General features: G+C 47.1%; 1 protein-coding gene across 6 annotated transcripts in view; it reads left to right on the forward strand.

Moving 5' to 3' along the window:
- The window catches only part of LOC140428264 (M-phase phosphoprotein 9), a 266,696-nt gene that overhangs the window by 36,181 nt on the left and 203,588 nt on the right, over window positions 1-26,927 (forward strand). For all 6 annotated transcript variants that reach the window (XM_072514583.1, XM_072514911.1, XM_072514834.1 and 3 more), the window contains exons 6-7: window positions 8,587-8,713; window positions 15,055-15,145. In XM_072514583.1, coding sequence (XP_072370684.1) covers window positions 8,587-8,713; window positions 15,055-15,145 — 218 coding nt within the window. The remainder of the gene's footprint in view (window positions 1-8,586; window positions 8,714-15,054; window positions 15,146-26,927) is intronic.

Genomic DNA, 26,927 nt, shown 5'->3' on the forward strand with positions numbered 1-26,927 from the left:
CCCGTCTGAACTGTGCCACGCCAACCACATCCTCGTCAGCAACCCCCCCCTTTCCGGGTCATATAGGGCGACACGATAGCACAGTGGTTAGCACTGTTGCTTCACAGTGCAAGGGACCTGGGTTCGATTCCCAGCTTGGATTACTGTTTGTGCGGAGTCCACACGGCCTCCCTGTGTCTGTGTGGGTTTCCTCTGGGTGCTCTGGTTTCCTCTCCCAAATCCCCAAAATACGTGCTTGTTGGGTAAATTGGACATTCTCAATTCTCCTTCCGTGTACCCGAACAGATGCCGGAATGTGGCGACTAGGGGCTTTTCACAGTAACTGCATTCCAGTGTTAATGTAAGCCTACTTGTGACACTAATAAAGATTATTATAACAAAAGGCACACTCACCCTCCGGGTGGAGTTTGCACATTCTCCCCGTGTTTGCGTGGGTTTTGCCCCCACAACTCAAAAATGTGCAGGCTAGGTGGATTGGCCACGCTAAACTGCCCCTTAATTGGACAAAATTAATTGGGTACTCTAAATTTTTTTAAAAATAAAGTCCGTCGCCTCCTCTGTGTTGAAATAGAGCTCCCTTTCTGGAATGTCACCCACAGTCAGCCCAGGTACAATACTCCAAACTTCTCAAAGAGAAGCCTTTATCCGGTTGAACCCGGTCCTCCTCCGCCAACTCCGCACCGAGGTCTTGGTAGATCTGCAGCTCACTCCCTTCCCAGGTACACTTCTTAGTCTGCCTTGCCCATTGTAAGATCCTTTCCTTATCCAAAACGCGATGCAGCCTCACCACCATCGCCCTTGGCGACTCGCCCACCTGCAGCCTCCTTGGCGCCCTGTGCGCTCGGTCCACCGCGAGGGACCGATCAAAGGCGCCCTCCCCCATCACCTTCTCCAGCATACTCGCCACATACTCAGCGGCCTCCGCATCTTCAATGCCTTAGACATCCCAATAATCCTTATATTTTGCCCCCTGGAGTGATTCTCCAGGTCCTCCACCTTCCCCTTAGCCTCTTCTGGCTTTCCCGCATCATTCCCAACTCCGCCACCAACTAGGCAACCTGCTCTTCGTGCTCCCCCACGCCTCCTCCACTTTCTGAATCGTCCGGCCCGTGACTCCAGCCTCTGCTCAACTCACTCAATCATATTTCTTAACTGCTCCACCACCTTGGCTGTGTCTTACAGGGCCTCTTTCCTCTGCTGCTGGAACTTATTATGCAAGAACTCCATCAGCTGCACTGTTGATCACTGGGTAGGCAGCATGCCCCCCTTGCCCTCTGCCATCTTTACCTGTGGCACGCCACAAAAACTCTCCTTCTGCTCTTTCTTTCTCGTGGCGCTCCTCGTCTGCTGATTGATGCACCTGCCTCACCAGAGTATTACCTTCCCTGGGCATTCCTGCACCATTTGCCCTCAAATACTGCACCTTTCGGGCGGGATAAGACCGAAAAAATCCACCTTGAGTGGGAGCCACCAAATGTGCAACTACTCACTCCATGGCAGCCACAGGAAGTGACCACCATCAAATTTCTTGCTCTGTTTTGAAAGCCACATTTGAATCTGCCGCTGCACTTCGCCCAGGTAATGCATTCCAGATCCTAACCACTCATTGTGTTTTAAAAAAAAAAAAGGTTTCCCCTGATTTTGCCTCTGGTTCTTCTGCCAGTTACATAAAATCTGTGTCCTCTGATTCTCAACCATTCCATCAGAGGAAATCGTTCCAATCTGTTGTTACGATCCCAGCTAATGTTACTACTGGACAAGTCAGATCCCAGGATGGCGCCTTATCGTAGAATTCCTACAGTGCAGAAAGAGGCCATTCGGCCCATCGAATCTGTACCAAATTTTGGAAAGAGCACCCTACCTAGGCCCACACCCCACCCTATCCCCATAACCTCACCAAACCTGGCTTGATGGATCCTAACTCATATTTTTTGATGAACAAAGTCACAGGACTTCCAATTGACTTTAAACAAAAGAATAAAACATTTAATAAACAAAAAAAGATTAACTACAACGCATTATATCTTTACAGATATATACAGAATATTAAGAATAGCACAATTACAAAATAAATCTTGTTCCCTAATGTTCTCAGTGAGTACACAGTCCATGTAAACCGAAAGGCGAAATGTGGTCAGACACACCACACTCTGAAACCAGAGGGGGCGTTTAGCTCACTTGTCTAGATGGCTGGTTCGTGATGGCTGAGATAATTCATGAACGCTCCGCTTTCTCAACCTTGTCCCTCGCCTGAGGTATGGTGATCCTCCGATTGAATCAGTACCAGTCAGCTCTCAAAGCAGCTGTGAATATGGCGACTTTACCTTTTTCTCTGAAACCAATGACAGATGCCACCCATACAACTTCTGTGGATGTCTCATCAATTACCCCACCACAGGGCAGCATGGTGGCGCAGTGGGTTAGCACTGCAGCCTCACGGCTCTGAGGTCCCAGGTTCGATCCCGGCTCTGGGTCACTGTCCGTGTGGAGTTTGCACATTCTCCCCGTGTTTGTGTGCGTTTCACCCCCACAACCCAAAGATGTGCAGGCTAGGTAGATTGGCCATGCTAAATTGCCCCTTAATTGGAAAAATTGAATTGGGTACTCTAAATTAATTAAATTTTAAAAAAAAACCCCAAAAAACATTACCCCACCACCACCACCGCCGCCGCCATTACCATTGTCCTAAACCCCCCATGATGTTGAATAACTTTCCTCACAATCTTTTCTCGATAAGGAGTACTGTTCAGAATCTTGAATACTCCCCCCCCCCCCCCCCCCCCCCAAAAAGGAAAACAGTAAACAGTCCCATCTATCCTCATTGCGTCAATTCCTTATCCCTGGAATCATTCTTGTGAATCTCCTCTGTACTCTATCCAATGCCTTCACATCCTTCAAGTATTGCACCCAGAACTGGACACAACACTCCAGATGAGGTCTAACTAGTGTCTTATACAAGTTCCTTACACTTACTCAATGCCTTTATTAATAAAGCAAATGTACTATATGCTTCAACTGCTTGCAACGTGCCCTGCCATTTCCTTGTCCGAATGCAGAAAGATGGACAATATCCAGGCTTGGGCTGAAAAGTGGCAAATGGCATTTGTGCCACACAAGGGCCAGGCAATGATCATCTTCAACAAGAGAGAATCTAACCATCGCCCCATGACATTCAATGGTGTTACCATTCTAGAGGTTATTGACCAGAACTGGAGTGGTCTAGCAATATAAATACTGTGACTACAAGAGCAGGTCAGTGGCTGGGAATCCTGCACAAAGTAACTCGTCTCCTGACACCCTAAAGCCTGTCCATCATCTATAAGGTACAAGTCAGGAATGTGATGGAATATTCTCCACTTACCTGGATGAGTGCAGCTCCAACAACACTCCAGAAACTTGATACCATCCAGGACAAAGCAGCCAGTTTGATTGGCATCCCTTTCACAAATGTTCACTTCCTGTACCCCCGACGAACAGTGCCAGGAGTGTGTACCGTCTACAAGGTGCACTGCAGGAACTCACTAACGCTCCTTAGGCAGCATCTTCCAAACCCACAGCCGCTACTATCTAGAAGGACAAGGACAGCAGGCATGGGAACACCATCACCTGGAATTTCCCCTCGAAGTCACACACTATCCTGACTTGGAAATATTTTGCTGTTCCTTCGCTGTCGCCGGGTTAAAATCCTGGAACTCCTTCCCTAACAGCACTGGGGATGTACCTACACCACAGCGATTGTAGCTGTTCAAGATGGCAACTCACCACCACCTTCTCAAGAGCAATAAATGCTGGCCGTGCCAGCAACGCCTACATCCTGTAAAATGAATTTTAAAAACATATGCACCAAGGTTCCTTTTTTCCTGCACCTCCTTTAGAGTTTCTCACTTTATTTTATACTGTCTCTCCATATATTTGCTGCCAAAAGCATCTCCCATTTCAGTGCATTAAACGTCATCTGCCAATTACCTGCCCAATCCATCAACATGTCTATGTCCTTTTGAATATCAAGACAATCCTCATCAGAGTTGATAACTAAAGTTATCTTCTGCAAATTTTGAAATCATGCCTGAACTCAGTACAAGTCATTAATTTTTATCAGGAAGAACAAGGGTTCCAATACTGACCCCTGAGGAACCTTCCTCCAAACAGAACAACAACCATTCATCATTACTATCTTTCTCCTGTCACTCAGCTAATTTCTTAATCCAAGTGCCTGCTTTCCCTTTTATTCCATGAGCTAGAATTCTGCTCACAAGTCTTGTATGGCACTGTGTCGAATGCCTTTTCAAAATCTATATACACCACATCAACAGCACTTATTAACCTTATTAAACTTATCCATTACCTCCTCAGTAGAATTCCAGCAGGATTTCCCTCAATGCATCCATGCTGGCTTTCCTTATTTATCCTGCACATGTCCAAGCGACTATTGACTTTATCCCATGGATTTCCTACAACACTCTCTGGCATTCTCAGTCCGCTTCGCTGTTCCGCTGCAGTTGTCCGCCTATTCTGCTCCCCTGTCTCTGAAGTACTCCTATTCTGCTGCCTCACCTCTGTCCGCTGCCTCGTGCTGCTGGACTGGTATCCTCTCTGCTGCCTCACGTACACCTGGTGCTCGAGATGGCTGGTTCTCCCTCGCCTTGAGGACTCATTCTCCTGATGCCCACCTTACCCATGCCTGCCTGGAGCTTACTGCGGTCACTTCTCCCATGCCTCAGGGCCTCGCTCTTCTGCTCCCTTCCTCACCCATGCCTGCTTGGTATTTGTGGCAGCCGCCTCTCCCTCGCCTTGATGCTTGGTGTCCTCCCCTGCTAGGTGCTTGGTGTTTCCTCCGCTTGTTGCTAGGATCCAAGTTCAACTGAACTGTTTGAACTTTAACATCCTTCCATTAGTTGGTGGTCTATATACTACACTGATCAATGTTATTGGACCTTTTTCATTCCTTGCCTCATGCCAGAGGGTTTCTATCCATGACCCTTCTAGAACACACTCTCCAGTACTGTATCACAGAATCATAGAATCACTACAGTGCAGAAGGAGGCCATGTGGCCCATCAAGTCTGCACTGACCCTCTGAAAGAGTACACCACCCGGTCCACTCCCCCACCCCATCCCTGGAACCCAGTAACCCCACCTAACCTTTGGACACTAAGGGGCAATTTATCATGGCCGATCCACCTAACCTGCACATCTTTGGACTATGGGAGGAAACCGGAGCACCCGGAGAAAACCCACGCAGACACTGGGAGAACTGGTAAACTCTACACAGTCACCCAGGGGCAGAATTGAACCTGGGTCCCTTGTGCTGTGAGGCAGCAGTGCTAACCACTGTGCCGCCGTGCCGCCCCAACCATCTAATACCATCTTTCATCAACACTGCAACCTCTTCCCACTTTCTTCTTTTCCTGTCTCTCCTAAACATCTTGCACTCAGGAATATTTAATGCCCAGCCCTGCCCTTCTTTGAGCCAGGTCTCTGTTCTTGCAGTAATATCATCATTTCATTTTTCAGCCTGTGCCTGTAGTTCACCAATCTCCTTAACCACAATCTGTGCATTCGCATACATGTGAATTCAAGCTTTTTACTTTCCCCTTGCTCTGACCTCATCTAATGACTTACTATTGCTTACTCTAATTCTATCAAACTTTCCTATTTACCTTGATACTATTCTCAAACCTCTCCGTGACGTCCCAATCCTATTAAGGTGTAACCCGTCCTTGTATAGGTCCCATCTTTCCCAAACCGGTCCAAATGCCTCGGAAATTTAAAGCTCTCCCTCCTACTCCATTTCTCCAGCTATCATAGATTTTACAGTGCAGAAGGAGGCCATTCAGCCCAACAAATCTGCACCGGCCCTTGGAAAGAGCACTCCATTTAAGCCCATGCCTCCACCCTATCCCTGTAACCCAATTGCCCCTTGAACACTATGGGGCAATTTAGCATGGCCAATCCACCTAATCTGCACATCTTTGGACTGTGGAAGGAAACCGGTGCACCCAGAGGAAACCCATGCAGACACCTGGAGAAAGTACAAACTCCAGACACAGTCGCCCGAGGCTGGAATTGTGCCTGGCGTTAAGAGACAGCAGTGCTAACCACTGCCACCGTGCCACCCTATTTGTTGAATTGCTCAATCTTTCTGTTCTCATGCTCATCTAGCATGTGACACTGGAAGTAATTCTGAGATGACTGCTCGTGAGGTCCTGCTTTTAAATGTCCTCCTAACTCCATGAAATCTGCTTTCAGGATCTCATCCCTTTTCCTACGTGTGTCATTGGTCCCAATATGGACCATGCTCTCTGGCTGTTCACCCTGCCCCAAAAGAATGTCCTTGAGCTGCTATGGATATCCTTGACTCTGGAACTAGGGAGGGAATCTACCATTCTGGAGTTAAGTCTACAGCCTGTCTGCTCTCTTAACTACTACTATAGTGGCTGGTTTAGCACAGGGGCTAAACCAGGAGCTGGTTTAGCACAATGGGCTAAACAGCTGGCTTGTAATGCAGAACAAGGCCAGCAGCGCGGGTTCAACTCCCGTACCGGCCTCCTCGAACAGGCGCCGGAATGAGGCGACTAGGGGCTTTTCACAGTAACTTCATTGAAGCCAACTTGTGATAATAAGCTATTTTTATTATTATTATATTATCACTTCCATTCTTCGTCCTCCCAGCCTGTGCGGCTGAACCAGCTGTTGTGGCATAAATGTTGCTCTTGCTACACTCCTCTGAGGAATCGTCTCACACACCAGTATCCAAAATGAAAAGGGAGTTGGAGAGCGAGAGGGGCTCATTATCAGTCTGTTTCTCTCAGATACTCTGACAGTCACCGATTCCCCCTCTGTCTGCGTACTTCTTAGCTGTACTGTGACCACCTCTCAAACGTGCTATCCACATAATCCTCAGCCTTGAGGATGCATAGCAGTGACTCCAGCTGTCACTTGAGTTCCACATTCCGGAGTTCAAATTTCTGCAGCCGGTGACACTTCTGCAGATCTAACCATCGAGAGCACTTTGTGCCTGCACAACCTCCCACACCCTGCAGGATGAATGTTCCATATGGCTGAGTGCACTGACAGACCGTAAACTTTTACCTGTTAACTTATTTTGCCCTTTTTTTATTCTTGCCTAATATGTCAGTTCACATTCCTCTGCCTTAATTTAATCTGGCTCTTGTCCACCCATTCCACCATCTTGTCTATCACTAGCCTCCTCAGAGTTCACAATACTTCCATCACCTGCAAATTTTGAAATTGTACCCAGCAAAATCAAGTCTTTAATATATATCAAGGAAAGCAGTGGCCCCAGTCCTGATCTCCTGAGGATCACCGCTGTATACCTGCCCCCACTCTGAAAAACAACAGTTTGCCACCACTGCAGGGTACATGGGTTGAAATAATGATGACATCATGTCTGTTTACTTAGATTTATGCTTTTTTTCCTATTTTCAAAGGCTCTCTTTAGTGCTTGAAAGGGCAATATCCTTTTCATGCAGTTCTTTGAAACATCTGGACACAAGTGTTCGGATGGGAGAGGAGCACACGTTTTGCCTTCAATTAATAACCATTATTCTCCTCTCCAGTAATGCGAGGAAAATGTTCTGCCTCTTCAGCATTGCTGGAACCCAGATTGGATCAGGATTAATGCGATATGCTTGGTGGGCTTCCAGTGCGATTCTCACTGCCACTGTCCAGCTAGAAAACCCCAGAAGTCTTACAGCAAGTCTTCCGGTGAAGATGAGAATAGTTGAAGGGGTTAAAGGGGTGAACTGGGTGAAGATTGAACCAGTTGTTCCAACGAATGCCATGGCCAAGACTGGGTATTGCAGTGCTGAAAGCAAAATGGAGACTGAAGAGGCTGATACACTGCCTGCTCCTTCCATTAGGGAATGTCAGAGCAGTTGCTTTTCAGGGCTTACCACCACCTTCCCCATGCAAAGCAGAAGCATGAGAGAAATCCATTGGGGACCTGAGTCTTCCCACCATTCTTTACATACAGCAGGCAGGTATGAAAGAAAAGATCAGCGTTAGCCCTCTACCAGACTCGGGTGGGTGGAGAGAACATTGTTCAACCAGTAAGGCAACAACAACTATATTTATATACACTCAAAATCTGGTCAAAGAGCACAGTAAGAAGTCTTATAACACCAGGTTAAAGTCCAACAGGTTTATTTTAAATCACTAGCTTTCGGAGCACTCAGCAAAGCGATCGGTAAATTGCCCGTTAATTGGAAAAAAAAGAATTGGGTCCTCTAAATTTATTTTTTAATTTTTAAAAAGCTAGAATTATAGGAGTGCAGGTTCCTGGAGGGTTATGGAGCTGGAGGAGATTACAAAACTAGGGAGGGGCAAGGTCATGGAGGTACTTGAAACAAGGATGAGAATTTTAAAATCCAGAATTTTAAAACAGTAGGTATCACCAGCCAAGCTTTCCCTTGTTCTTTGCTGTGATCCTCACTGATTCTGGGTTAGATTACACAGGAAAATTGAACTCAACATGTCCTAAGGTAGAAAACAGAGTCTCTGTTTATGGATAGTTTAACTGAGTTTTCATGTCTGACAGCATTCAATTAATTTTAATTTTTAAAAGTTTGACCTCATGGGCACAGAAAGTTAAACAGAAGAATCAGAAATCAAAATGTGCAACTGGAGCTGGATTGGAGAGAATGCAGCCACAAGGATGTGGGCAGTCACAGGAGATTGAAACACCAGAAGATGTAAGTGTTTATATTATTAAAGTTCCTCTTCCACAGTTTTCTCTGAATATTCATGAATTTTGCAGCCGTTATTGCTTATTTACACCTTCGAAGTAGAGAACTACCTCTGAAGGGTTTTGATCGTCGATTGTAATTCTCTGCTGTTGATTTGATATTTCTTTAATTTACACAAATTTGCACCACAACGAACCAAATCCTTAAAAAAATATATATATATATTTTACTGATCAAATCTTAATTGTTTCTTGTTGCTGTTCTCTCCTTCAATTTGGAGAATGAGCTGATCGATCATGAAGTTTCATCGCTTGAGTAATTGCTGCTTTGATTCAGTGTTGTATACTGCAGGTTGTAACTTAATCCTGCTGCGTGCATTAGCAGAATGCTCCATCTATTGGCATTACTGAAAACCATGAAACTTGCCCTTATCCAATACAAATCTAGTTTGATGATCTTGGTTGTCTGCTTTACACAGACTTGCACAGGGTCAAAATCCTGGAACTCTCTCCGTAACAGCCCTGTAGGTGTACCTACACCACATGACCTGCAGCGGTTGAAGACGGCAGCTCACCACCTCCTCAAGGGCAATTAGGGATGGGCAGTGAATACTGGCGAAGCCCACATCCCTTGAATGAATTTTCAAAAAGTTCCTCTTCCAGCAGTTTCTCTGAATATTCATGAATTCGGCAGCTGTTATTGCTTATTTACACCTTGTATTTTCTATTTAATGGAGAAAAGCTGTCAATGAATATTTAATTACCCTGAGCTGTGAAGTATTGACTGGTGGTGGTAATTCCTGAAGCATTGAACGCAGCTGTTTATTAGCTAGTTTTGATGAGATTTGTCAGTGTATCTGGAGCTTAATGGAAACAAGAACAACCATAGCTCTATGTTTAACTAATTAATAATCTTGTAAAAGAATCTTTAGGGATGAGGAATCATAATATGATAGGAATTTACATTATGTTTCAAAGTGAATCGTTCAATCTGAAGCCAGGGTGTTAAATTTGAACAGAGAAAACTGCAAAGGTATGAAGGACAAATTGGCTGATGTAGATTGGATTGGATTTTGTTTCTTTTTCTGCGAGCAGCTCAAGCAGATCATTAAGTACATGAAAATAAAATAAAAAGAAAATACATAATAGGGCAACACAAGGTATACAATGTAAATACATAGACACCGGCATCGGGTGAAGCATACAGACGTGTAGTCAGTTCAGTCCATAAGAGGGTGCAGACTCGATGGGCCAAATGGCCTCCTTCTGCACTGTATGTTCTATGTTTATGAGTCTGGTAACAGCGCGGCAGAAGCTGTTTTTGAATCTGTTCATGCGTGTTCTCAGACTTTTGTATCTCCTGCCCGATGGAAGAAGTTGAAAGAATGAGTAAGCCTGGTGGGAGGGGTCTTTGATTATGCTGCCCGCTTTCCCCAGGCAGCGGGAGGTGTAGATAGAGTCAGTGGATGGGAGGCAGGTTTGTGTGATGGACTGTGTTCACGACTCTCTGAAGTTTCTTGCGGTCTTGAGCCGAGCAGTTGCCATGCCAGGCTGTGATGCAGCCAATTAGGATGCTTTCTATGGTGCAAAGGTTGGTAAGAGTTAATGTGGACATGCCGAATTTCCTTAGTTTCCTGAGGAAGTATAGGCGCTGTTGTGCTTTTTTGGTGATAGCGTCGATGTGGGTGGACCAGGACAGATTTTTGGTGATGTGCACCCCTAGGAATTTGAAGCTGTTAACCATCTCCACCTCAGCCCCGTTGATGCTGACAGGGGTGTGTACATTGGGATTGGGAAAGTACATTAAAAGGTATGATGGTACACAGGCAATGGATAGCCTTTAAATAATTATTGCGGACTACCAGTGGCGGCCATGTGGTCGTACATTAGGTGGCTTCTGCTCAAAGTGGAATTGTTTGGATCTTTTTGCCCTTTTCGGAAGGAGTTACCCAGGTGGAAAGTGTTTAAGTATAAGGGACTAAGAATTCTTCTTCGGCCTTTTGGCTAAGATGAGCGTGAGGTCAGGTGTAATGCCTGGATCTGGTATGTCTCTCTTGTGGGGACCATGAATTGGATTCAATTTGAATTAGATTTTGGAGCAGGCAAGGAGCTGGATTAGGGATTTGTCCCTGTCCACACTCTGAGCTCTGGCTTTGTAACTCTGATAAAGGAATTTTTTAAAAAGGAAAAAAAAAAGATTCACAGTATCACAAAGATTTCACAGTAACTTCATTTGAAGCCTACTTGTGACAATAAGCGATTTTCATTTCATTTCATTTTCATTGCATTTCATTAATACAGATTATTACCTCCCTCAGCCCCAACAACACCCCAACCCCTGCACCTACCCCATCAGCATCGGAAACTGCCCGATTTTGTTGTTGAACTGGATGCAAAAATATTGGCGAAGCTGCTGGCGCCACGTATAGATGATTATGTGCCTGGGGCGATAGGAGAGAATCAGACTGGATTCATGAAGGGGCAGCAGGTGTCGGAGGTTATTGAATGTGATCATGAGAAATGGAGGTGGTATTGTCAATGGATGCGGAGAAAACATTTGATTGGGTTGAATGGGTGTATTTGTTTGAGGTGTTGGGACGTAAAGCCCTATAAAGTTGCCAGAAATGGTAGTAAACCTGAGGATTGGGAAGGTTTCGAATACGGCAAAGTAGGACCAACAAACTGATAGAGAAATGGAGAAGAGCATATGAATGTAAATGAGCAAAAAATAAACATTGATTGTACAATCTTCTATAGATATGTAAAAAGGAAACTTTATTGACAAAGACAAATCTGGGTCTATTACATGCAGTCAGGAGAATATTTAATAGGGAATAGCAAAATGGTAGCGAAACTAAATGATTACTTTGTGTCTGTTTTCACTGAGGAAGATACAGGAAATCTCCCAGAATTAGAGATCTAAGGGACTTGGGTGAATGAGGAATTGAAGGAAATTAGTGTTAGTAAGAAGGTTGCACTGGAGAAATTAATGGGACTGAAAATTGGGATCTGGTATTCTACATCCCAGAATGATGATGGGGGTAACTATAGAGATAGTGGATGCATTGGCGATCATCTTTCAAAATTCTATAGATTCTGGAACGGTTTCTGCAGATTGGAAGGTATTGCATGTCACCCCACTATTTACAGAGGGAGAAAACTGGGAACTACAGACCTGTTAGCCTTGTATCAGTAGTAGGAAAAATGCTGGAATCGTATTATAAAGGATGCAATAAATGCATGCTTGGATAATGATGATCTGATTGGGCATAGCCAACATGAATTTATGAGTGGGAAATCATGTCTGACCAATCTGTTGGGGTTTTTGAGGATGTTACTAACCGAATTGAGAAAGCATAGTTGGCGGATTACGTATTCTTTGATTTTAAAAAGGCTTTTGATAAAGTCCCCCACAGGAGTTTGATTAGCAAAATGAAAGCACATGGGATAGCAAATAATATACTGGCACGGATTAAGGGCTGGTTAACAGACAGAAAACAGAGTACAATTAAATGGATCATTCTTATATCGGCAGGCTGTGACTAGTAGAATACCACAAGGATCAGTACTGGGACCCCAGCTGTTCACAACATATATCAATGATTTTGGATTATCTTAGGTAATATGTTATTCCCAAGTTTGCAGATAGCACAAAGCTAGGTGGCAATGTGTGTTGTGAGGAAGATGTAAAGCGGCTTCAAGAAGAGTTGGGCAGGGGGCAGCACGGTGGTGCAGTGGTTAGCACTGCTGCCTCACGGCGCCGAGGTCCCAGGTTCAATCGGCTCTGGGTCACTGTCCGTGTGGAGTTTGCACATTCTCCCCGTGTTTGCGTGGGTTTCGCCCCCACAACCCAAAGTTGCGCAGGGTAGGTGAATTGGCCACGCTAAATTGCCCCTTAATTGGAAAAAAGGAATTTGGTACTCTAAATTTATTTTTGAAAAAAGAGTCGGGCAGACTTCGTGAGTGGGCAAGAACATGACAGATGCAATATAATGTGAGGTCCTCCAATTTGATAGGAGGAGCGGATGTGCAGACTATTTCTTTAAATGGTGAGAGATTAGAAAGTGTAGATGTACAATAGGCCTGGGTGTCCTCGTCAGCTACACAAAGCCAATATGCAGGTGCAGCAAGCAATTAAGGCGGCCAATGGCACATCAGCCTTTATCATACCAGCCTCCCCGAACAGGCGCCGGAATGTGGCGACTAGGGGCTTTTCACAGTAACTTCATTTGAAGCCTACTTGTGACAATAAGCAATTTTCATTTCATTTTCATTTCATTTCAAGAGTATTTGTGTACAGGAGTAACTAAGTCTTGCTTCAATTGTACACATGCTTGGTTAGACCTCACCTGGAGTACTGTGCAGTTTTGGTCCCCTTATCTCAGAAAGGAGATTATTGCCATCGAGAGAACATAATGAAAGTCCACCAGACTTGTTCTGGGGATGGTGGGACTATCCCATGATGAGAGATTGGAGAAGCTGGGCCTGTATTCTCTAGAATTTCAAAGAATGAGGGGTAATCTCATTGAAACCTACAAAATGCTTAAAGGGATAGACAGGGTAGATACGGGCAAGATGTTTCTCCCTGGCTGACTGGCAGAAGGCAGAGAGTGGGGATAAAGGGATCTTTTTCAGGATGGCAGCCGGTGACTAGAGGTGTGCCTCAGGGGTCTGTGCTGGGACCACAACTTTTCACAATATACATTAACGATCTGGAAGAAGGAACTGAAGGCATTGTTGCTACTTTTGCAGATCATACAAAGATCTGTAGAGGGACAGGTAGTATTGAGAAATCAGGGGGGCTGCAGAAGGACTTGGACAGGCTAGGAGAGTGGGCAAAGAAGTGGCAGATGGAATACAATGTGGGAAAGTGTGAGTTTATGCACTTTGGAAGGAGGAATTTAGACATAGACTATTTTCTAAATGGGGAAATGCTTAGGAAATCAGAAGCACAAAGGGACTTGGGAGTCCGTTTCAAGATTCTCTTAAGGTTGACGTGCAGGTTCAGTCGGCAGTTAGGAAGGCACTGTTAGCCCCCACTGCTAGCTCTCATGTCGAGAGAGCTAGTATACAAGAGCAGGGATGTACTTCTGAGGCTGTATAAGGCTCTGGTCAGACCCGATTTGGAGTATTGTGAGCAGTTTTGGGCCCCGTATCTAAGGCAGGATGTGCTGGCCTTGGAAAGGGTCCAGAGAAAGTTCACAAGAATGATCCCTGGAATGAAGAGCTTGTCATATGGGGAATGGCTGAGGACTCTGGGTCTGTACTCGTTGGTGTTTAGAAGAATGAGGGGGGGGATCTTATTGAAACTTGCCAGGATATAGTGGACGTGGAGAGGATGTTTCCACTTGTAGGAAAAACTAGAACCAGAGGACACAATCTCAGACTGAAGGGATGATCCTTTAAAACCGAGATGAGAGGAATTTCTTCAGCCAGAGGGTGGTGAATCTGTTGAACTCTTTGCCGCAGAAGGCTGTGGAGGCCAAATCACGGAGTGTCTTTAAGGCAGAGCTAGATCGGTTCTTGATTAAGAAGGGGATCAGGGGTTATGGGGAGAAGGCAGGAGAATGGGGATGAGAAAAATATCAGCCATGATTGAATGGCGGAGCAGACTCGATGGGCCGAGTGGCCTAATTCTGCTCCTATGTCTTATGGCCTTATGATTGGTGAGTCTTGAACCAGGGGTCTTATTTTCAAAAAAGGGGGAAGCCACTTACTTCTGAGATGAGGAGAAGCATCTTAACTCAGAGAGTTGTAAATCTTTAGAATTCTCTGCCCCAGAGGATTGGAAGTCCAATCATCGAACATGTTTAAAGCAGAGATTGCTAGGTTTCTAAATACTGGTGACATAAAGGGATATGGGGATAGTGTGAGGGAAGAGATGTCAAAATGGATGATCAGCCTTGACCGTATTGAATGGTGGAGCAGCCTTGCTGGCTTACTCCTGTTATGTTTCTGTTTTCTCAGAAATTGTGGATTCTATGTTCAAGAAATAGGCGTGTTTATATTTTTACCAATGTAATCGACTTTATGACATTTTTCTTGATGTAAATTGAAAGAAACCTGTCCTCGCGCATGTTACTTTGGTAATTCAAATACACAATTAAAATGTCATCAGACTTGTCAATTCCATACCTAACACCATCAAAAGGATTACGGAAGTTCAAGAAGGCCCACCACCAACAACTCTGGGAAAGTGTGCATGGGCAATTCATACAATCTAGTCAGCAAAATTCATAGTCCGAGAAGAAATTGAAAGAACCGTGTTTAAGTAATTTAAAATGACTTTATGCAATTATTTTTGTGTAGAACAAAGTTTTACACTTAAATTACTTTTCTAAATTTCAGGTGCATTTGCTATCCGCAGGCTCATCCCACAACTGCTTCTACCTCAGCAGATCTTCAAGCAGTCCAAATTCTTTGGCATCTAATGTTTCAGGTAAATACAGACTTAGGCTTCTCTGACCCTTTGAATTTAATGTCTGAATTGTTTTTTAATTCATCCTTCTATCATTCTACTTTAACCTATCCAGAATATCATCACACCCATGATGCAGATATACAGTTTTCAGACTGTTGCAGTGGTTCTTATGTTTGGAGACCAAAATGTTGCACAGACAGAATGGATATGTTTTTCCTGTGACGCTCTGTCTGGGTACTGTTGCACCTCTTTATTTGTCTATTGTGTAGCACGGGGGGGGGGGAATTAAACATAGTGTTGGATCAGACCTGGTGATGTTTTCGCTCAGGATGGTGCAAGTTGATGTTGAGCACACTGTATAAATATGTTATATTGAGCTTAATTTTTGAGTTGGAGTGGATTTTTATTTGTACGAATGCAGTAAATACAGTAAAATCCCATTGGTCGCGATGCTTACATTCCCATGAAATCTTGTCAGTAGTGAAATTGCATTTTGAATGGGACTCAAATTAGACCAGTTGCAGCCATAGAACATTACAGCACAGTACAGGCCCTTCGGCCCTCGATGTTCTGCCGACCTGTGAAACCACTCTAAAGCCCATCTACACTATTCCCTTTGTGTAGCACAGGGGGGGGGATTTAAACATGCAAGGGCAGCATTAGTTTGGCCAGATACTCTGCAGCAAATTGTGGTTTCATATCTGCATATGACAGATGGTGGGGGGGGGGGTGTGTGTGTGCCTGAGACATACATTGGTGAAGCCATTATTCCGTTATTACAGCTCTGGACCCAGATATCCGGACATTTCTGGGTTAATTCCTTCAATCGGGGATGCAGTGCACTTCAGCTGAAACCATTCCAGTCTTTGCTCTCTCATGGCTGCTGTTTCCCCGGAGAGAGAAGAGAGAGGGAGAAGAAACTGCAGATAAGTAATGTACAGCTACAACACTGGCACCCACGGGCAGCACGGTGGCGCAGTGGGTTAGCCCTGCTGCCTGACGGCGCCGAGGTCCCGGGTTAGATCCCGGCTCTGAATCACTGTCCGTGTGGAGTTTGCACATTCTCCCTGTGTTTGCGTGGGTTTCACCCCCACAACCCAAAGATGTGCAGGCTAGGTGGATTGGCCACGCTAAATTGCCCCACCACCTGGCAATGTGGAAATTTGCCCATATTGTAGCAAATCGGTATGTCCTGTACACAAAAGCAGGACAAATCCAACCTGGTCAATTATCACAGAATCCCTAGATTGCAGAAGAAGGCCATTCAGCCCGCAGAGACTCTCTGAAAGAGCACCCAACCTAGGTGCATTGCCTTGCCCTATTCCCGTAACCCCTCCTAACCATTGGACATTAAGGGCAATTTAAGCATGGCCAATCCACCTAACTTGCATGCCTTTGGACTGTGGGAGGAGACCGGAGCACGCGGAGGAAACCTACACAGACATGGGAAGAATGTACAGACTCCACACAGCCAGTCACCCAAGGCTATAATTGAACCCGGGTCCCTGGCGCTGTGAGAACATAAGAACATAAGAACTAGGATCAGGAGTAGGTCATCTGGCCCCTCAAACCTGCTCCACCATTCAATGAGATCATGGCTGATCTTTTGTGGACTCGGCTCCTCTTTCCGGTCCGAACACCATAACCCTTAATCCCTTTATTCTTCAAAAAACTATCTATCTTTATCTTAAAAACATTTAATGAAGGAGCCTCTACTGCTTCACTGGGCAAGGAATTCCATAGATTCACAACCCTTTGGGTGAAGAAGTTCCTCCTAAACTCAGTCCTAAAGCTACTTCCCCTTATTTTCAGGCAATGCCCCCTAGTTCTGCTTTCACCCGCCAGTGGAAACAACCTGCCCGCATCTATCCTGTCTATTCCCTTCATAATTTTATATGTTTCTTTTAAAAAATATATATTTTATTAAAGTTTTTCGATCAAACAAAAACAAAAATTTCCCATTTTACAACTTTGTAATAATATATACATTGATCGTTTTTTAAATAAATAATATACTAACTAACGGCAACTGCCAACAACAAAATAAGAAACAACAAAAATAGTAACTTCGTAAAATCTAATATAAATAACTAATATATAAACACACACACAAAACCCCTGAGGACCCAAATGAGTCCTCCTCCCCTCCCCCCTGGGTTGCTGCTGCTACCTTTCCTATTTACCCTTATCGCTCTGCGAGATAGTCGAGGAACGGTTGCCACCGCCTGGTGAACCCTTGAGCCGGACCTCTTAGTGCGTACTTTATCCGCTCCAATTTTATGAACCCTGCCATGTCGTTTATCCAGGCCTCCACGCCCGGGGGTTTAGCTTCTTTCCACATAAGTAGAATCCTTCGCCGGGCTACTAGGGACGCAAAGGCTAAAACATCGGCCTCTCTTGCCTCCTGCACTCCCGGCTCTTCTGCAACCCCAAATATAGCCAACCCCCAGCCTGGTTCGACCCGGACCCCCACCACCTTTGAAATCACTTTTGCCACACCCACCCAGAACCCATGCAATACCGGACATGACCAGAACATGTGGGTGTGGTTCGCCGGGCTTCCCGCACCTATCCTCCACTCCAAAAAATCTACTCAGCCTTGCTCCAGTCATATGCGCCCTGTGTAGAACCTTGAATTGGATCAGGTTGAGCCTGGCACACGAGAACGAAGAGTTTACCCTACTTAGGGCATCTGCCCACAGCCCCTCCTCAATCTCTTCCCCCAGCTCCTCCTCCCATTTTCCCTTCAGCTCCTCTACCATCGTCTCCCCCTCGTCTCTCATTTCCCTATATATATCTGACACCGTGCCATCACCCACCCATGCCCCCAAAATCATTCTGTCCTGGATCTCTTGCGCCGGGAGCTGCGGAAATTCCCTCACTTGTTGCCTCACAAATGCCCTCACTTGCATATAGCGAAATGCATTCCCAGGTAGCAACCCATATTTTTCTGTCAGTGCTCCCAGGCTCGCGAACGTCCCGTCTAAGAACAAGTCCTTCAATTTCACAATTCCTGCTCGCTGCCAAGATTTAAATCCCCCATCTATCCTTCCCGGGACGAACCTATGGTTGTTCCTTATCGGGGACCACACTGAGGCACCCGTCACTCCCTTATGTCGTCTCCACTGCCCCCAAATTTTCAGAGTTGCCACCACCACTGGGTTTGTGGTGTATTTTTTCGGGGAGAACGGCAACGGCGCCGTCGCCAGTGCTTTTAGGCTAGTTCCCCTACAGGACGCCATCTCCAGTCTTTTCCACGCCGCTCCTTCCCCTTCCTTCATCCACTTACATATCATTGACACGTTGGCGGCCCAATAATAACCACTTAGACTCGGCAGTGCCAGTCCCCCTCTGTCCCTACTGCGCTGCAGGAACCCCCTCTTTACTCTTGTGGTCCCTCCAGCCCACACAAAGCTCATAATACTCTTGTACACCTTCTTAAAAAAGGCCTTTGTAATCAGTACAGGGAGGCACTGGAACACAAAAAGAAACCTCGGAAGGACCACCATTTTAACCGCCTGCACCCTGCCCACCAATGACCGGGGCGCCATGTCCCACCTCCTAAAGTCCTCTTCCATCTGCTCTACCAGTCATGCCAAGTTAAGCTTATGCAAGGTTCCCCAGTTCCTGGCCACCTGGATCCCTAAATACCGGAAATCCCTTGTTACCCTCCTCAACGGTAAATCATCTGTTCCCCTGCCCTGTTCCCCAGGGTGCATCACAAACAGTTCACTCTTCCCCTTATTCAATTTATATCCTGAAAATTCTCCAAACTCCCTGAGTGTCTGCATTATCTCAGGCATCCCCTCCACTGGGTCCGCGACATACAACAACAAATCATCTGCGTATAATGACACCCGATGCTCTTCTCCTCCTCTAAGTACCCCCCTCCACTTCCTAGAGCCCCTCAGCGCTATGGCCAATGGCTCAATTGCCAACGCAAACAATAACGGGGACAGGGGTCATCCCTGTCTTGTACCCCTATATAGTCGGAAGTGGTCAGATTGTTGCCTATTTGTAATCACACTTGCCACCGGGGCCCTGTACAGGAGCTGAACCCATCTAATAAACCCCTCTCCAATCCAAATCTCCTCAGTACTTCCCACAGGTAGTCCCACTCCACTCTATCAAATGCTTTCTCTGCAACCATCGCCACCACTATCTCCGCCTCCCCCTCCGGTCGGGGCATCATCATCACCCCCAGCAGCCTCCGTATATTAGCATTCAATTGCCTCCCTTTAACAAACCCCGTTTGATCATCATGCACCACCACAGGGACACAGTCCTCTATCCTCGTCACCATCACCTTGGCCAAAAGCTTGGCATCTACGTTCAAGAGGGAAATAGGCCTGTATGACCCACACTGCAGCGGGTCTTTGTCTCTTTTCAGGATCAGCGATATCGTCGCCTCCGACATCGTCGGGGGTAGTGTCCCCCTTTCCCTAGCCTCATTGAAGGTTCTCGTCAGAAGTGGGGCAGCAGGTCCACGTATTTCCTATAGAACTCCACCGGGAACCCATCCGGTCCCGGGGCCTTCCCTGCCTGCATGTTCCCAATTCCTTTTACCACCTCCTCCACCTCAATCTGCGCTCCCAGTCCTGTCATCTCCTGTTCCTCAACCTTCGGGAACTCCAGCTGGTCTAGGAAACGCATCATTCCCTCTTTCCCTTCCGGGGGTTGAGCTTTATATAGCCACTCGTAAAATACCTTAAACACCCCGTTCACCCTCTCCGCTCCCCGTTCCATCTTTCCCTCCTCGTCTCTAACCCCTCCGATCTCTCTCGCCGCCCCCCTCTTCCTAAGTTGTTGGGCCAGCAGCCGGCTCGCCTTCTCTCCATGTTCATACTGCACTCCCTGTGCCTTCCTCTATTGTGCCTCCGCCTTACCCGTGGTCAACAAGTCAAAGTCCGTGTGCAATCTCCGTCTTTCCCTGTATAGCCCTTCATCTGGAGCCTCCGCATATTGCGTATCCACCCTCAAAATCTCCCTCAACAATCTCTCCCTTTCTTTACCCTCTTGTTTCCCCTTATGGAGATCAGCTCCCCTCTAACCACCGCCTTCAGCGCCTCCCAGACCACTCCCACCTGGACCTCTCCGTCATCATTAATCTCTAGGTACCTTTCAATACATCCCCTCACCCTTACACATATCCCCTCGTCCGCCAACAGTCCCATATCTAATATCCAGAGTTGGCGCTGTTCCTTTTCCTCTCCTACTTCCAGATCTACCCAATGTGGGGCATGATCTGAAATGGCTATAGCCGAATACTCCGTTCCTGCCACCTTCGGGATCAGCGCCCTTCCCAGGACAAAGCAGTCTATCCGGGAGTACACTTTGTGAACATGGTAGAAGAAGGAAAACTCTTTACTCCTTGGCCTAGTAAATCTGCAGGGATCCACTCCTCCCACCTGCTCCACAAAGCCCTTAAGCACCTTGGCCGCTGCTGGCCTCCTCCCGGTCCTAGATCTGGACCGGTCCAGCCCTGGGTCCAGCACCGTGTTGAAGTCTCCCCCCCCCCCCCCCCCCCCCATTACCAACTTTCCCATCTCCAGGTCCGGGATGCACCCCAACATACGCTTCATAAAGTTCGCGTCATCCCAGTACGGGGCATATACATTCACCAGCACCACCGCCTCACCTTGCAGTCTGCTACTCACCATCACGTATCTACCCCCACTGTCTGCCACTATGTTCTTCGCCTCAAACAGTACCCGTTTCCCCACCAATATTGCCACCCCTCTATTTTTCGCACCCAAGCCCGAGTGGAATACCTGTCCCACCCATCCTTTCCTTAATCTGACCTGATCCGCCAGTTTCAGGTGCGTCCCATCCCATAACAGCTTCCCCTTCCCCTTAGCAGCAGCAACCCAGTTACCCCCCCCCCTCCCCCCGCTAGATCCCTCTCTAGCTTAGTTGCTCCCCCCATATTACTTCCGGAAGTCAGCAAACTCTGGCTGACCTCGGCTTCCCCCATTTATCCTTAGCCTCCCATCATGTGAGGCCCCCTCCTTTCTGCGCCCCCTTTTCCCGCCACAATTTCCATAGCGCGGGGACAAAGCCCGCGCTTCCCTCTCGGCCCCGCCCCTGATGGCGCAGCTCCCTCTCTCCTTCCCCCTCCCCTTCCCCACCGGCGCCCACATTTCTTTGTGTCCCCCCCCTTCGAGGGGAGAGAAGATTTTCCCCCATGTGATTCACAGTCCCTTGCCACCACCTCACTACTTCATTTCAAACACTCTCCAATCTAGTCCAACTTCTCCTCTTCAATAAATGTCCACGCCTCTTCTGCAATCTCGAAGTAGTGGTGTTTACCCTGGTGTGTAACCCACAGTCTTGCCGGCTGCAACATTCCAAACTTCACTTTCCTCTTGTGGAGCACTGCCTTGGCCCGATTGAAACTCGCCCTCCTTCTCGCCACCTCCGCACTCCAATCCTGAAACTCGCCCTCCTTCTCGCCACCTCCGCACTCCAATCCTGATACACGCGGATCACCGCGTTCTCCCACCTGCTGCTCCGTGTCTTTTTCGCCCATCTCAGGACCATCTCCCTGTCTTTGTAGCAGTGGAACCTCACCACTATTGCTCGAGGTATTTCTCCTGCCTTTGGTCTTCTCACGAGGTCTCAATACGCTCCCTCCACTTCCAGGGGGCCCGTCGGGGCCTCAGCTCCCATTAAGGTATGGAGCATCGTGCTCACATACGTTCCAACGTCCGCTCCCTCTGCCCCTTCGGGAAGACCCAAGATTCTTAAGTTCTTCCTCCTCGAGCTATTTTCCAGGGCTTCCAGTCTCTCCATACACCTCTTATGCAGTGCCTCGTGCGTCTCCATCTTCACCACCAAGCCCTGTATCACGTCCTCATTTTCGGCAGCTTTTGCCTTCACTCCACGGAGCTCCATCTCTTGGGTCTTCTGCGCCTCCTTTAACCCCTCAATCGCCTGCAGCATCGGCGCCAGCACCTCCTTCTTGAGCTCCTCCACACATCGCCGGAGGAACTCCTGCTGTTCCAGGCCCCATACCAACTGGCCTCCCTCCGCCGCCATCTTGCTTCTCACTTCCCTTCTTTGCCACTGCTCCAGGGGATCCTCCGCAATCTGGCCACTATTATCTCTTCTGTCCATTCACATCCGGGGGGGACTCCCTTCTATGTCGCCTCACAATGGGTTTAGCCTTCGAAAATTGCCGTTGGTGCTCCGGTAAAGAGCCCAAAAGTCCGTTATAACGGGAGGTGCCGAAACGTGCGACTTAGCTGGTCATCGCCGCACCCGGAAGTCATTTTATATGTTTCTATAAGATCCCCCCCCCCCATATCCTTCCAAATTCCAACGAGTACAGTCCCAGTCTACTCAACCTCTCCTCGTAATCCAACCCCTTCAGCTCTGGGATTAACCTAGTGAATCTCCTCTGCACACCCTCCAGTGCTAGTACGTCCTTTCACAAGTAAGGACAAAACGGAACACAATACTCCAGGTGTGGCCTCACTAACACCTTATACAATTGCAGCATAACCTCCCTAGTCTTGAACTCCATCCCTCTAGCAATGAAGGACAAAATTCCATTTGCCTTCTTAATCACCTGTTGCACCTGTAAACCAACTTTTTGCGACTCATGCACTAGCACACCCAGGTCTCTGCGCAGCAGCATGTTTTAATATTTTATCATTTAAATAATAATCCCTTTTGCTGTTATTCCTACCAAAATGGATAACCTCACGTTTATCAACATTGTATTCCATCTGCCAGACCCTAGCCCATTCACTTAGCCTATCCAAATCCCTCTGCAGACTTCCAGAATCCTCTTCACTTTTTGCTTTACCACTTATCTTAGTGTCGTCTGCAAACTTGGACACATTGTCCTTGGCCCCCAACTCCAAATCATCTGTGTAAATTGTGAACAATTGTGGGCCCAATACTGATCCCTGAGGGACACCACTAGCTACTGATTGCCAACCAGAGAAACACCCATTAATCCCCACTCTTTGCTTTCTATTAATTAACCAATCCTCTATCCATGCTACTACTTTCCCCTTAATACCATGCATCTTTCTCTTATGCAGCAACCTTTTGTGTGGCACCTTTTCAAAGGCTTTCTGGAAATCCAGATATACCACATCCATTGGCTCCCCGTTATCTACCGCACTGTTAATGTCCTCAAAAAATTCCACTAAATTAGTTAGGCACGACCTGCCCTTTATGAACCCATGCTGCGTCTGCCCAATGGGACAATTTCCATCCAGATGCCTCGCTATTTCTTCCTTGATGATAGATTCCAGCATCTTCCCTACTACCGAAGTTAAACTCACTGGCCTATAATTACCCGCTTTCCGCCGACCTCCTTTTTTAAAACAGTGGTGTCACGTTTTCTAATTTCCAATCTGCCGGGACCACCCCAGAGTCTAGTGAATTTGGGTAAATTATCACTAGTGCATTTGCAATTTCCCTAGCCATCTCTTTTAGCACTCTGGGATGCATTCCATCAGGTCCAGGAGACTTGTCTACCTTTAGCCCCATTAGCTTGCCCATCACTACCTCCTTGGTGATAACAATCCTCTCAAGGTCCTCACCTGTCATAGCCTCATTTCCATCAGTCACTGGCATGTTATTTGTGTCTTCCACTGTGAAGACCCACCCAAAAAACCTGTTCAGTTCCTCCGCCATTTCCTCATCTCCCATTATTAAATCTCCCTTCTCATCCTCTAAAGGACCAATATTTACCTTAGCCACTCTTTTTTTGTTTTATGTATTTGTAGAAACCTTTACTATCTGTTTTTATATTCTGAGCAAGTTTACTCTCATAATCTATCTTACTCTTCTTTATAGCTTTTTTCATAGTTTTCTGTTGCCCCCTAAAGATTTCCCAGTCCTCTAGTCTCCCACTGATCTTTGCTACTTTGTATGCTTTTTCCTTCAATTTGATACTCTCCCTTATTTCCTTAGATATGCACGGTCGATTTTCCCTCCTTCTATCGTCCTTCCTTTTTGTTGGTATAAACCTTTGCTGAGCACTGTGAAAAATCGCTTGGAAGGTTCTCCACTGTTCCTCAACTGTTTCACCATAAAGTCTTTGCTCCCAGTCTACCTTAGCTAGTTCTTCTCTCATCCTATTGTAATCTCCTTTGTTTAAGCACAAAACACTAGTGTTTGATTTTACCTTTTCACCCTCCATCTGTATTTTAAATTCCACCATATTGTGATCGCTCCTTCCGAGAGGATCCCTAACTATGAAATCCTGAATCAATCCTGTCTCATGACACAGGACCAGATCTAGGACCGCTTGTTCCCTCGTAGGTTGCATTACATACTGTTCTAGGAAACTATTGCGGATACATTCTATAAACTCCTCCTCAAGGCTGCCTTGACCGACCTGGTTAAACCAATCGACATGTAGATTAAAATCCCCCATGATAACTGCTGTACCATTTCTACACGCATCAATTATTTCTTTGTTTATTGCCTGCCCCACCATAATGTTACTATTTGGTGGCCTATAGACTACTCCTATCAGTGACTTTTTCGCCTTACTATTCCTGATTTCCACCCAAATGGATTCAACCTTATCCTCCATAGCACAATGTCATCCCTTACTATTGCCCGGATGTCATCCTTAATTAACAGAGCTACACCACCTCCCTTACTATCCACTCTGTCCTTCCGAATAGTTTGATACCCTCGGATATTTAACTCCCAGTTGTGACTATCCTTTAACCATGTTTCAGTAATGGCCACTAAATCATAGTCATTCACGATGATTTGCACCATCAACTCATTTACCTTATTCCGAATACTACGGGCATTCAGGTAAAGTACACTTATGTTGCTTTTTTTTTACCTCTGTTCTGAATCTTAACACCTTGATCAGTAACCTTTCCTAAATTATATTTCCTCTTAACTTTTCTCCTAATTTTCCTTGTCGTTGAACTCATATCTTCATGTAACAACCTGCCGGTTTGCTGACCATTAATGTTTTTACTTCCAGTTTTATTCTTTTTAGTATTCCTGGTCCTTTTCACTGAGCTCCCCTCAGTCACTGTACCTTGTACTGTTGGCCTTTTTGATATTTGACTATGGCTTCTCTGCCTTACACTTTCCCCCTTACTGCCTTTTGTTTCTGTCCCTGTTTTACTAAGTTCCAACTTCCTGCATCAGTTCCCATCCCCCTGCCATATTAGTTTAAACTCTCCCCAACAGCTCCAGCAAATGCCCCCCCAGGATATCGGTTCCAGTCCTGCCAGGTGCAGACCATCCGGTTTGTACTGGTCCCACCTCCCCCAGAACCGGTTCCAATGCCCCAGGAATTTGAATCCCTCCCCTCTTGCACCATCTCTCAAGCCACGCATTCATCCTATCTATTCTGACATTCCTACTCTGACTAGCTCGTAGCACTGGTAGCAGTCCTGAGATTACTACCTTTGAGGTCCTACTTTTTAGCTTAATTCCTAACTCCCTGAATTCAGCTTGTAGGACCTCGTCCTGTTTTTTTTTACCTATATCGTTGGTGCCTATGTGCCCCACGACTGCTGGCTGTTCCCCCCCCCCCAGAATGTCCTGCAGCCACTCCGAGACATCCTTGGCCCTTGCACCAGGGAGGCAACATACCACCCTGGAGTCTCGATTGCGTCCGCAGAACTGCATGTCTATTCCCCTTACAATTGAGTCCCCTATCACTATAGCCCTGCCATTCTTCTTCCTGCCCAGCTGCGCAGCAGAGCCAGCCATGGTGCCATGAACCTGGCTGCTGCTGCCTTCCCCTGGTGAGCCATCTCCCTCAACAGTTATCCAAAGCGGTATATCTGTTTTGCAGGGAGATGACCGCAGGGGACACCTGCACTGCCTTCCTACTTTTGCTCTGTCTTTTGGTCACCCATTTTCTATCACCCACAGTACCTTTCACCTGCGGTGTGAGCAACGTGCTAAACATGCTATCCACAACGTCCTCAGCATTGCGGATGCTCCAAAGTGAGTCCATCCGCAGCTCCAGAGCCGTCAAGCGGTCTAACAGGAGCTGCTACTGGACACACTTCTTGCACGTGAAGGAGCCAGGGACAATGGATGTGTCCCTGAGCTCCCCACATCGCACATGAGGAGCATGACACGGGTGTGAGATCTCCTGCCATGTCATAAGCCTTCGATTAACGTCAACAACCCCCCCCCCCCGACAAAACAACGAAGGAAAAATAAATAAATATACCAATTAAAAGAAAAGAGAAAAACTACTTACCAGGGATGAAAAGCATTCCTCTCCCCCCTCCCTCTTCTCGCTCCTCCCCTCCCCCCTCCTCTCTCACCCTCCCCCCTCCTCTCTCCCCCTCCCACCATCTCTGTCCCCCCTCCCTCCCATCCTCCTCCCCCCCCCATCCTCCTCCCCCCATCCTCCTCCCCCCATCCTCCTCCCCCCATCCTCCTCCCCCCATCCTCCTCCCCCCATCCTCCTCCCCCCATCCTCCTCCCCCCCCATCCTCCTCCCCCCCATCCTCCTCCCCCCCATTCACCTCCCCCCCATTCTCCTCCCCCCCCATTCTCCTCCCCCCCCATTCTCCTCCCCCCCCATTCTCCTCCCCCCCCATCCATCCTCCCCCCCCATCCTTCCTCCCCCCCCATCCTTCCTCCCCCCCCCATCCTCCTCCCCCCCATCCTCCTCCCCCCATCCTCCTCCCCCCCATCCTCCTCCCCCCATCCACCTCCCCCCATCCTCCTCCCCCCATCCTCCTCCCCCATCCTCCTCCCCCATCCTCCCACCCCATCCTCCTCCCCCCATCCTCCTCCCCCCCATCCTCCCTCCCCCCATCCTCCTCCCCCCATCCCCTCC

Source organism: Scyliorhinus torazame, chromosome 1, assembly GCF_047496885.1.
Source record: "Scyliorhinus torazame isolate Kashiwa2021f chromosome 1, sScyTor2.1, whole genome shotgun sequence".
NCBI lineage: Eukaryota > Metazoa > Chordata > Chondrichthyes > Carcharhiniformes > Scyliorhinidae > Scyliorhinus > Scyliorhinus torazame.